Source organism: Mandrillus leucophaeus, unplaced genomic scaffold (assembly GCF_000951045.1).
Source record: "Mandrillus leucophaeus isolate KB7577 unplaced genomic scaffold, Mleu.le_1.0 Scaffold212, whole genome shotgun sequence".
NCBI classification, from domain to species: Eukaryota; Metazoa; Chordata; class Mammalia; order Primates; family Cercopithecidae; genus Mandrillus; species Mandrillus leucophaeus.
The window spans coordinates 259,007-271,129 of record NW_012102166.1 but is presented as its reverse complement, the minus strand read 5'-3'; the positions used below and the strand labels follow the sequence as shown (position 1 = coordinate 271,129).

Here is a 12,123-nt window from a genome sequence, read left to right as displayed (position 1 = left end):
TCTGTCCTCCAGGCTGGAGTGCAGTGGCGCGATCTTGGCTCAGCCTCCTGAGTAGCTGGGATTACAGGCACACGCCACCATGCCTGGCTAATTTTTTTTGTTTGTTTTTGTATTTTTAGTAGAGGTGGGGTTTCTCTATGTTGGTCAGGCTGGCCTCGAACTCTTGACCTCATGCTCCGCATGCCTCAGCCTCCCAAAGTGCTGGGATTACAGGCATGAGCCACTGCACCTGGCCTTTATGTACTATATTTATATCTGTGCTTGATACATAAAAAGAGTGAGACTTTGCACACCTCCTCACCAAGCCAATTTCTGCTCCTTGGGGATGATGCCGCTTCCATGGAGAATGCCTGGGCTGAAGGAAGCAGGACGGCCCAACCCTAGTTCCTATCGTGGCCTGCAGTCTGGTCCTCTGAGCAGCCTGCGGCCTTTTGTTCTGGGGGCGCCAGGCCTCCCGGGTTCCTGTAGACACATCTTTCTGCCCCTCCGCCCTCAGCTTTCTGCAGTCACTGTTCATGCTGGCCACCGTGGTGCTGTACTTCAGCCACCTCAAGGAGTACGTGGCCTCCATGGTGTTCTCCCTGGCCTTGGGCTGGACCAACATGCTCTACTACACCCGTGGCTTCCAGCAGATGGGCATCTACGCTGTCATGATAGAGAAGGTGGGTGCCCGGGGCCCCAGTGGGTCTCCTCAGAGCCCGTTCACCTCGTGGGCTGGTAAGATGCTGTCCCAGGAACTCCGCCCATCCTCTCTGTCTTGCCTGGGAAGGGGCTGGTTTAGCCCCCAGCCCGTTTTCCAAGAATCAAGCAATCTAGCCCTGGCCCAGGTGTGTGTAGGGGGATCCCCTGAAACCTGACCCCTCTGCACACCAGGCCTCCATCTCCCGACCAGAACAAAGGCTATGGGGGGAGGGTGGGTGACTCCCTCATGACCCCCCAGCGGAGAACCAGCAAAGCAAACCCTCCTGCGTGTTCTCAAGATGCGCCCCCAGGCCGGTGCGGCCCGGTCCTTCCCTCAGCTCCTCCCGGACCTGGCCTCGGCTCTAATGAGCCTGCTGTCTCCTACAGATGATCCTGAGAGACCTGTGTCGCTTCATGTTCGTCTATGTCGTCTTCTTGTTCGGGTTTTCCACAGGTAATGAGCTTGGTCAGGGATGGGGAAGGGCAGGGGTCCTGCTTGCCTGAACCTCCTGAAGGCTCTGCCGGGAGCTGAATGAGAAGCTGGTAGGCAGGTGCATGTCTGCAAGTGACAGAGGGTGGACAGAGGACACACTGAAATGAGCCCCAGAACCTGGCCACATGATACATAAAATGCTGTAAGAATTTTCCAGGCTGGAAGTGCTGTGGCTGTCGCGTAGCATTTTGGCTCAGTGGGTTTTTCAACTTTTTTTTTTTTTTTTTTTGAGACGGAGTCTTGCTGTGTCACCAAGGCTGGAGTGCAGTGGTGCAAACTCGGCTCACTGCAAGCTCTGCCTCTCAGGTTCAAGCCATTCTCCTACCTCAGCCTCCCGAGTAGCTGGGACTACAGGTGCACAATGCCACGCCTGGCTAATTTTTTGTATTTTAGTAGAGACGGGGTTTCCACTATGTTGCTGAGGCTGGTTGCGAACTCCTGACCTTGTGATCCACCCGCCTCAGCCTCCCAAAGTGCTGGGATTACAGGTGTGAGCCACCATGCCCGGCCCTTCAACTTTTAATTTTGACATTATTTCAGACTTCAGACAAGTTGCAAGAATAGAACCAATAACTTCTCTACACTCTTGACCCAGATTCCCCCCAAATTACCACATTTTATGTTACCACTTTCTCTACCCCATACACATGCTCACGACAAACATGAACACATATGCCACGTGTGAAAAAAACTGAGAGTAAGTTGCAGATATGATCAGCCCTTTACCATGAAATACTTCAGTGTGTATTTCTAAAAGAAAGTTATTTTACATAAACACAGTTCAATGATCACAATCAAGAAGGTAATATCGACCCACACTATTAGCTAACCCATAGTCCTTATTTGAATTTCACCACTTGTCCTAATAATGTCTTTATCAGAAAATGAGAATCCGAGATCATGCATTACCTTCCATTATCATGCTTCTTTGGTCTCCTTTAATAATTAATTTATTATTATTATTATTTAAGACAGAGTCTCTGTTGCCGAGGCTGGAGTGCAGTGGCACTGTGTTGGCTCACTGCAACCTCCGTCTCCTGGGTTCAAACAATTCTCCTGCCTCAGCCTCTCAAGTAGCAGGGATTACAGGCGCCCACCACCATGCCTGGCTAGTTTTTATATTTTTAATAGCAATGGAGTTTTACCATATTGGCCAGGCTGGTCTCGAACTCCTGACCTCAGGTGATCCACCCACCTCGGCCTCCCAAAGTGCTGGGATTACAGGCATGAGCCACCGTGCCTGGCCATTAATTATTTTTTGAGACACAGTCTCATGCTGTTGCCCAGACTGGAGTACAGTGGCACCATCTTGGCTCACTACAACCTCCACTTCCAGGGTTCAAGTAATTCTTGTGCCTCAGCCTCCCGAGTAGCTGGGATTACAGGTGCCCGCCACCACACCTGGCTATTTTTTTTTTTTTTTTTTTTTTTTTTGTATTTTTAGTAGAGATGGGATTTCGCCTTGTTGGTCTTGAGCTCCTGACCTCAAGTGATCTGCCCGCCTCGGCTCTCCAAAGTGCTAGAATGACAGGCGTGAGCCACCGCGCCTGGCCTTAGTCTCCTTTAATCTGGGGCAGTTCCTGTGTCATCCCTCGTCATTTGCAACCTTAGAATTTGTAATGAGTGGAGACCAGTGGTTTTGACAATGTTTCTGAATTTGGGTGTGTCTGATGTTTCCTCATGATTATAGCCAGGCATGCAATTTTGTCCAGAATATCAAGAAGCGACTTACGTCTTCTGCTGTGTGTTTTATTGGAAATCACATGATGTCTGTCTCACTTCTGGTGACGTTAGCATCGATGAGTTGGTTTTGGTTGATCTGCCAGACTTTTCCACTGTAAAACTACTATATTTGCCTTCGTAATGGATACTTTTCAAGGAGATGCTTTGAAACTATGTGACTAGCCTGTTTCTCATCAGACTTTCACCCAGGAGTGTTAGCGTCCCTTGATGAGTCTTACCTGAATCACTTCATCCTATCATGGTGGCCAAATGATGATTTTCTCTTTTTTTTTTTTTTTTTTTTTTGAGAAGGAGTCTCTGTCTGTCACCCAGGCTGGTGTGCAGTGGTGCCATCTTGGCTCACTACAACCTTTGCCTCCCAGGTTCAAGCAATTTTCCTGCCTCAGCCTCCTGGGTAGCTGGGATTACAGCTGCCCATCACCATGCCCGGCTAATTTTTATATTTTTAGTACCGATGGAGTTTCACCATGTTGCTCAGGCTGGTCTTGAACTCCTGACCTCAGGTGATCTGCCCGCCTTGGCCTCCCGAAATGCTGGGATGACAGGTGTGAGCCACCGTGCCCGGACATGATGATCTTCTAACTCCATCATTTCTTGTGCATTTCTGACCTGGCATTCTATCGTGGAGAAGAGCTTTCCATTCCCCACTCCTGCGTATTTATTTGTATCAGCATGGCCCCATGCAGTCTTTTGTTTTCACGGAATCTCACTTTGTTAAATGGGTTATGATCCTGACTATCCTTTTTTTTTGTTTGTTTTTTGTTTTTTTTTTTGAGATGGAGTCTTGCTCTGTCGCCCAGGCTGGGGTGCAGTGGCCAGATCACAGCTCACTGCAAGCTCCACCTCCCGAGTTCACGCCATTCTTCTGCCTCAGCCTCCTGAGTAGCTGGGACTACAGGCGCCTGCCACCTCGCCCGGCTAGTTTTTTGTATTTTTTAGTAGACACGGGGTTTCACCATGTTGGCCAGGATGGTCTCGATCTCCTGACCTCGTGATCCGCCCGTCTCGGCCTCCCAAAGTGCTGGGATTACAGGTTTGAGCCACCGCGCCCAGCCTCCTCTTTTATTTTATACTCAAATTGTCTGAGATTAGTCACAGGGAGCCCCTTCCAGCTGGCTCCTGTGCTCTTTTGACATGTCTACGTCTTTTTTTTTTTTTTTTGAGATGGAGTCTCGCTCTGTCACCCAGGCTGGAGTGCAGCGGTGCCATCTGCAACCTCTGCCTCCTGGGTTCAAGCGATTCTCCTGCCTCAGCCTCCCGAGTAGCTGGGATCACAGGCGCCCGCAACCACCCCTCGCTGATTTTTGTATTTTTAGTAGAGATGAGGTTTCACCATGTTGGCCAGACTGATCTCAAACTCCTGACCTCAGGTGATCAACCCACCTCGGCCTCCCAAAGTGCTGAGATTACAGGCATGAGCCACCGCGCCCAGCCTCCACGTCATTTTTTGAGCACTGGACTCTGCTTTGATGCTCACCCGAGTCCCACAGTTGCCTAGTTCACATGGTGCACCCTCCCTGTCCCCACCCTGCGGTTTGTGTTGGAATCTCTGGCTGGGAGGGATGGGTTGCTGTGGCTAGGAGAGACCTAATAGGTGTAGGCTCTGGCACCTGGATCTGAAGGCCTTGCATTTCAGTAGGTACGGGAAGGGACTACGCCGGGGGGTTAGTGGATACTGATAAGCAGCAACCACAGTGCACAACTGCTACAGAGGCCCTCAGACTCTGGGCCACACTTCCCAAAGAAGCAGGCAGAATGTGGGGAGAGGTCATTCTGCTCTGAGCTGCTCCGTGCTCATGGTTGCAAAATGGACCTCTGAGGGATGCAGGCCGACAGGGTGTGAGGGACAAAGCAGGTATGGAGCCAGAGCTGACATGTACGGTTAAGCAGGTTGTGCACTGAACAAAGGTGGCTATATTCACATTGTACTAGAGATTTACATATTTATTTATTTTTCTAGAAGGTGATGATAAAGTTCTTAAAAATATACTTTGAAAATTTTTTGTTAGTTTTAAAGAAGGGATGCTTTAAAAATAACTTCTCACAAAGTTATCGGAGACTGAGCAGGAGGGTGTATGTCAGGGGACTTGGGGTGTTGGCTTCTATCCAGTGGCACCCCGCCCTCCCCGTGCCCCGTAGCGGTGGTGACGCTGATTGAAGACGGGAAGAACAACTCCCTGCCGTCTGAGTCCACCTCACACAGGTGGCGGGGGCCTGGCTGCAGGCCCCCCGATAGCTCCTACAACAGCCTGTACTCCACCTGCCTGGAGCTGTTCAAGTTCACCATCGGCATGGGGGACCTGGAGTTCACCGAGAACTACGACTTCAAGGCTGTCTTCATTATCCTGCTGCTGGCCTATGTGATTCTCACCTACATCCTCCTGCTCAACATGCTCATCGCCCTCATGGGCGAGACTGTCAACAAGATCGCACAGGAGAGCAAGAACATCTGGAAGCTGCAGGTGGGTGGGTGGGTGAGGGTGGTGAGCGGCCAGGAGGGTGTGGGCCGCTCTGTCCACTGTCTTACACAGCTGGCTGCAGGTGGGTGGGTAGGTGGGGGTGGTGAGAGGCCAGGAGGGTGTGGGCCTCTCTGTCCCCTGCTTTACCCCACTGGGCACATGAGCCCTGCAGGATTTGAGGAGGGGGCAGAAAGTCCGGCCAGGCCCAGGGATCCAGCCTCAGCACCTCCCTCAGCGGGCTTCCAGCAAGTTCCCCCGGCCAGCACTTGCTCAGGGTCAGATGAGTTTAGCTGGTGTTTATAGACACCGTGCTTGGCTGTGGTCTGGGTGGTCCTGGAGGGAAGAAGAGGGAGGGCTTAGCCCCACAGGGTGTCCACCTCAGAGGAGCCTGGCGTAAGGTGGGCACCAGAGGCCAGACTCAGGGGAGCAGCTACCATGAGGCAGGGCCCTGACAGCTACATTTCTGAGCCCTGTGGGCCACACCTGCATCCCTAACTACTAATAATAAGTTTCTTTCTTATGAAGAAGCACTTTCTCTATGATAGGGACTATAGGACTGTACTAACTGTCTGTCTTACCTGACCTCATTTAATCCTCACAACAGTCCTGTGAAGTGGATTCTATTACTGTTCCTTTTTTTTTTTTTTTCTGAAATGGGGTTTCGCTCTTGTTGCCTAGGCTGGAGTGCACTGGCACGATCTTGGCTCACTGCAACCTCTGCCTCCCGGGTTCAAGCGATTCTCCTGCCTCAGCCTCCCTAGTAATTGGGATTGCAGGCGCCTGCCATCACACCCAGCTAATTTTTGTATTTTTAGTCGAGATGGGGTTTCACTGTGTTGGCCAGGCTGGTTTCGAACTCCTGACCTCAGGTGATCCGCCTGCCTTGGCCTCCCAGAGTGCTGAGATTACAGGCGTGAGCCACCGCGCCTGGCTATACTGTTCAATTTTTGAATGAAGACGCTGAGGCACAGTGAAGTTAGGTATCTGTACTCAAGGCCACATGGCTAGTAAGTGGCAGAGCCAGGACCTGGCCCAGGCAGTCTCACTCCGAGGCCCTGCTCTCAGCCCCTACCCAGTGTTGCCCCTTGTGAGCTCCTCAGGGCAGAGTCTGGGATACTCCGTACCACCCCTGGGGCTGCCCTGCCCAGGCCCGGCAGGCACCAGTGGCACCTGCACAGGTCTGGGCTGGCCGGGCTGTGCCCCTTGCGTAGAGCGCCCGCCAGGCTTCAGAAACCAAGTTAGCACAGAGGGCGCTGGACAGCCAGCCCGGAGGCATCTGGGCCTGGGAGAGCCCCTGGGGAGGTGGATAGTGGCAGCCAGGGAGGCCCTGGGATGCACCCTCTGCCCCTCAGCTCCTCTGCCCTTGGTGTCTTCCTGCAGAGAGCCATCACCATCCTGGACACGGAGAAGAGCTTCCTCAAGTGCATGAGGAAGGCCTTCCGCTCAGGCAAGCTGCTGCAGGTGGGATACACACCTGACGGCAAGGACGACTACAGGTGGTGCTTCAGGTAACGCCCAGGCTCCACCTGAATCAGAGCTTGGGAGCCTCGGGGCTCCCCTGTGGACACAGAGCCTACCTCAGGGCCTCCTGGGGCTGGTCATGAGCACAGGGGGCTCTCCCCACACCAGCTGTGGGCATTGGGGCTGTCCTGAGCTCCGTCGTGGGCGTGCACGGGGGACCCATCTTCGATCTCGGCTGGTGGCGCCCAGACACTAAATTCTGGAAAATTCGAGGTGTCCAGAAGGGGTCTTCTAGTGAGCAGGGTCAGAACCTGGCCTCCAATGTGTAAAGTCCCTGGGCCTCACAGTGTGGTCGGAGATCACATCTTTGGGGATGGTGTCCAAAAATCAAGTCCTCTCTGCCCTCCCGACCCGCCGTGTCTCCATCCTGATGGGTGGGTTTCTTGGGCTTGGCCTGTGGGCAGAGCCCTCGGCCTGGGAAGCTGGGCACAGCTCTCAGGCTGCCTTGACCCCTTACCCTGCAGGGTGGACGAGGTGAACTGGACCACCTGGAACACCAACGTGGGCATCATCAACGAAGACCCGGGCAACTGTGAGGGCGTCAAGCGCACCCTGAGCTTCTCCCTGCGGTCAAGCAGAGGTGAGGCGTGAGGGACCGGTGCTTGGCGCCTCCTTGGCTGGTGGCCTGGCATTGGGCAGGGGGAGCTTTGCGGGTTCCCCACGCCTTGCCGGGTTCCTCTTCGCCCCAGGACCCGGGCACTGTAGCAGCCCCTGACGTCAGCCATGTGCGCATAGTCACGGGCTGACTTGAGTGCCTCACGCATGCTGTCACCACTGACAACTCACTGGGCCTGTGCAAGCGGCTGTGCCAGCATCTCCAGCCCAGGCACCTGTCCTCAGCGCCCCAGGGGATGCAGCCCAGCCCCACCCCGCCTCCTTGTGTGGGCTGCCCTGCCTCCTCGGCCCTGTTCCTCACTCTGCACGTGTGCATGCGATGTCATAGCTCTGTGAGGCTGTGCGGACACACACAGGCAGACGGGAACACTTGTCACTCATGGACACAGCTGGGCAGGTGGAGAAGAGGGGAGGGTGAGAAGAGGAAAGGGATGCCTTGAGCAGAAAAACTCCAAGGAGGTCGGGCACAGTGGCTCACGCCTGTCATCCCAGCACTTTGGGAGGCCAAGGCAGGCAGATTGCCTGAGGTCAGGAGTTCGAGACTAGCCTGGCTAACATTGTGAAACCCCATCTCTACCAAAAAAAATACAAAAATTAGCCAGTCATGGTGGTGGGCACCTGTAATCCCAGCTACTCAGGAGGCTGAAGCAGGAGAATTGGTTGAACCTGGGAGGTGGAGGTTGTGGTGAGCTGAGATCGCACCACTCTACTCCAACCTGGGCGACAGAGTGAGACTCTGTCTCAAAAAAAGAAAAAATAGAAAAACCCCAAGGAAAATTACCAGAAAGGAAGCTGTTTAACAGTTACTGGTAAACATTTAATAGAAAACATTAAATAAATGTCTAATTGAGGACACTTAAAAATGAAGCAGGCACAGTTTATAGTGGACAAATTTTGAGTTATAATTACAACCCTGAACACTTTGTTTTTGAATTACTTTGTATTTAATTCTAAAAAAACTGTGGTAAAATATTTATCTCCTAAAACTTGCCATTTAAATCATTTTTAAGTGTACAATTTAGTGTCATTAAGTACATTTACATTATTGTACAACTATCACCACTATCTATTTCCAGAATTTTTTTTTTTTTTTTTTTTGAGACGGAGTGTCACTCTGTCACCCAGGCTGAAGTGCAGTGGCACAATCTTGGCTCACTGCAAGCTCCACTCCCGGATTCAAGCGATTCTCCTGTCTCAGCCACCCGAGTAGCTGCGATTACAGGTGCGTGCCACCACACCTGGCTAATTTTTGTATTTTTATAGTAGAAACAAGGTTTCATCATGTTGGCTAGGCTAGTCTCCCAACCTCAGGTGATCCATCTGCCTTGGCCTCCCAAAGTGCTGGGATGACAGGCGTGAGCCACCGTGCCCGGCCTTTTTCCAGAACATTTTAATCATCCCAAATGGAAACTCTGTGCCTGTGTAATAACTCTATGTCCCCTCCTCCCTGACCCCTTGTCCCCTGGCCCCGAACCTCTTGGCCCCTATTCTGTTTTCTATCTTTATGAAAATGAGACGGAGACGTTCAAGGTTGAGTGGTACTGGGGGTCTCAGAGGCCCAGAGACCGTCTTTAACACCCTTTAAATCCTCTGAGCCACTCTCTAATCACCCTCATGAACTAGCACAGCTCAGCTCTTAGCAAGGACTTGTGGGGGACTCACCTGCCCCAAAGACTTCTGGGCTTCCACCCCCATAAATCTTTCCTCCTCTTCTCCAGGGCTCGTATCCACAGATTCCCGCTGCTTCCGTTGCCCAGCTCTTGATTCCTTCCTCTTTCACTCAAAGGCAATTCCATGCTCTGCTTAGACTGCAGCTCACTGCGTTGTAGTTGGGGCAATGGTTCCGAGGCAGAAAGTTAGGGAGATCATAGGGCTCCCCTTGTGATTTTCACTTCTCTTAGGAATTGCAGTTATTTATTTATTTATTTATTTATTTTTTTATGAGATGGAGTCTTGCTCTGTTGCCCAGGCTGGTGTGCAGTGGCACGATCTTGGCTCACTGCAACCTCTGCCTTCTGGGTTCCAGTGATCCTCCCACCTCAGCCTCCCGAGTAGCTGGGATTGCAGTTGCCCGCCACCACACCAGGCTAATTTTTATATTTCTAGTAGAGACAGAGTTTCACCATGTTGGTCAGGCTGGTCTCGAACTCCTGACCTTAGGTGATCCGCCCACCTTGGTCTCCCAAAGCGTTGGGATGACAGGCGTGAGCCACCGTGCCTGGCCTTTTTTTGATTTTTAGTTTTTAAAAATCTTTAGCCGCTAAGTGGGTGTTACTTGAAGGACTGCCGTTTTTCACTCTGCCTGATGTCCTATCCCTGAAAAACACGTGCTGTGTGTATGTTGCCTAGTTTTGTGATCGTTGGCAGCAGGACGGCTAGCCCAGTACCAGATACTCTGTTATAGCTGGAAGTGAAAATCTATTTTATCAAAGGCTCATTTTTAGAAAACTGCTCGAGGGCGCCATCGGTTTTTCCACAGGCCTCCTGCGATCATGTGATTTTCCTATGAGTTTAGTTAGAAGCAATCCCTGCATCCCATAATAATGCTTATTGATGATCTCTTTGTCAATTGTTAACTGGTCTATCTTTGCCAGAGAGCTATTCAAAGATAGCTTTGCGTGTGATTTGAGTAGTTTTTCAATGTCACTCTTGTTGATTTAGTGACATCCCACATCTTTGACGAGATTTGCTGTTTCACTTGGCAGTTGATTCGTATTACGTTTGCACGGCATTGTTGGCGGTTTACAACACTGCACGTTCACTGTGATATTCAGAAAGGCTTTGACCCAGGGGCAGGGATATACACATCCATGTTAATTGGGGCAGGGATGGGGGATGGTTGGAGGTTGCCTGATTGCACCTTTATAATTTTTTTCTTTCTTTTTTTTTGAGACGGAGTCTCGTTCTGTCGCCCAGGCTGGAGTGCAGTGGGCCTGGACCCCAAATCCTGCCTCTTTGGCGGGTGCTCGTCACCCAGAGCTGCCCTGGTGTTGAGGCACTCACGGGACAGGCCTCGGCGTTGCTCTGTGGAGACCTCCTCTTCCTCCCGCTTGGGCAGAGAGGAGATGGAGGCCGAGAGGGGCAGGCGATAGGCTCTCCTGAGGCTGCAAGCAAGTCGGGGTGGGATGGAGGAAGAGAATTTGAGGAACAACCAGAGTGCATGAGGCTCTTTGAGCAGTTGAGGGAGGAGGACATTGCACCAATCCAGGTGCCTCAGGAAGCACTCGCATGCCTGGGCCTCCTTTTTTTTTTTTTTTTTTTGGACAGAGTCTCCCTCTGTTGCCTAGGCTGGAGTGCAGTGGTGCAATCTCAGCTCACTGCAACCTCGGCCTCCCGGGTTCAAGCGATCCTCCTGTCTCAGCCTCCCAAGTACTGGGATTACAGGCATGCGCCACCATGCCCGGCTATTTTTTGTATTTTTAGTAGAGATAGGATTTCACCATGTTGGTCAGGATGGTCTCAAACTCCTGACCTCAGGTGATCCACCCGTCTGGGTCTCCCAAAGTGCTGGGATTATAGGCGTGAGCCACCGCGCCCAGCCTGGGCCTCCTTTTATCTGGAGACTTGGGAGGCCAAGAAGAGATGTTTGTTTTGCTGCATCCAAGGTAGTAATAGTGTTTTACCCTTCAGTTTCAGCCAGACACTGGAAGAACTTTGCCCTGGTCCCCCTTTTAAGAGAGGCAAGTGCTCGAGATAGGCCCTCTGCTCAGCCCGAGGAAGTGCACCTGCGACAGTTTTCAGGGTCCCTGAAGCCAGAAGACGCTGAGGTCTTCAGGAGTCCTCCCGCTTCCGGAGAGAAGTGAGGACCTCACACAGACAGCACTGTTCACGCTGGGCCTTAGGAGACCCCGCCGCCACGGGGGGCTGCCGAGGGAGCACCAGGGCTCTGTCAGCAGCCTGGCCTGGTCTGTGCCTGCCCAGCATGTTCCCAGATCTGCACCGGACAAGCTGTGGGAAGTGTTGGAAGCATGGGGAGTGATGTGCATCCAACTGTCCCTGTCCCAAGTGAATCTCCTAACAGGCTTTCGAGGTTTTACTCACTTTCCTAAACAGTGTGGACGGTCAGTCTCTACCGGGACATGTTATGCCCTTGTTTTCTTTGATTTTATTTTATTTTTTGAGACAGAGTTTCACTCTTCTTGCCCAGGCTGGAGCGCAGAGGCACAATCTTGGCTCACTGCAACCTCCGCCTCCTGGATTCCAGTGATTCTTCTGCCTCAGCCTCCCGAGTAGCTGGGATTACAGGCACGCACCACCACACCTGGCTAATTTTTTGTATTTTTTTAAGTAGAGACGGGGTTTCGCCATGTTGGCCAGGCTGGACTCGAACTCCTGACCTCAGGTGATCTGCCCAGCTTGGCCTCCCAAAGTGCTGGGATTACAGGTGTGGGCCACCATGCCCAGCCGTTTTTTGTTTTTGTTTTTTTTTTTGAGACAGAGTCTCACTCTTGTTGCCCAGGCTAGAGTGCAGTGGTATGATCTTGGCTCACTGCAACCTCTGCCTGCCGGGTTCAAGTAATTCTCCTGCCTTAGCCTCCCGAGTAGCTGGAATTACAGGTGAGCACCACCACGCCCAGTTAATTTTTGTATTTTTAGTAGAGACGGGGTTTT

At 52.0% G+C, this 12,123-nt stretch overlaps 1 protein-coding gene across 3 annotated transcripts in view; it reads left to right on the top strand.

Annotated features, from left to right (window-relative positions):
- Positions 1–12,053, top strand: part of TRPV1 (transient receptor potential cation channel, subfamily V, member 1) — a 32,356-nt gene extending 20,303 nt beyond the window's left edge. For all 3 annotated transcript variants that reach the window (XM_011980405.1, XM_011980404.1, XM_011980406.1), the window contains 6 exons: positions 497–662; positions 1,069–1,135; positions 5,057–5,379; positions 6,757–6,884; positions 7,362–7,477; positions 11,143–12,053. In XM_011980405.1, the coding sequence (XP_011835795.1) occupies positions 497–662; positions 1,069–1,135; positions 5,057–5,379; positions 6,757–6,884; positions 7,362–7,477; positions 11,143–11,315 (973 nt within the window). In that variant the 3' untranslated portion in view covers positions 11,316–12,053. The remainder of the gene's footprint in view (positions 1–496; positions 663–1,068; positions 1,136–5,056; positions 5,380–6,756; positions 6,885–7,361; positions 7,478–11,142) is intronic.
- The last annotated feature ends 70 nt before the right edge of the window (positions 12,054–12,123 follow it).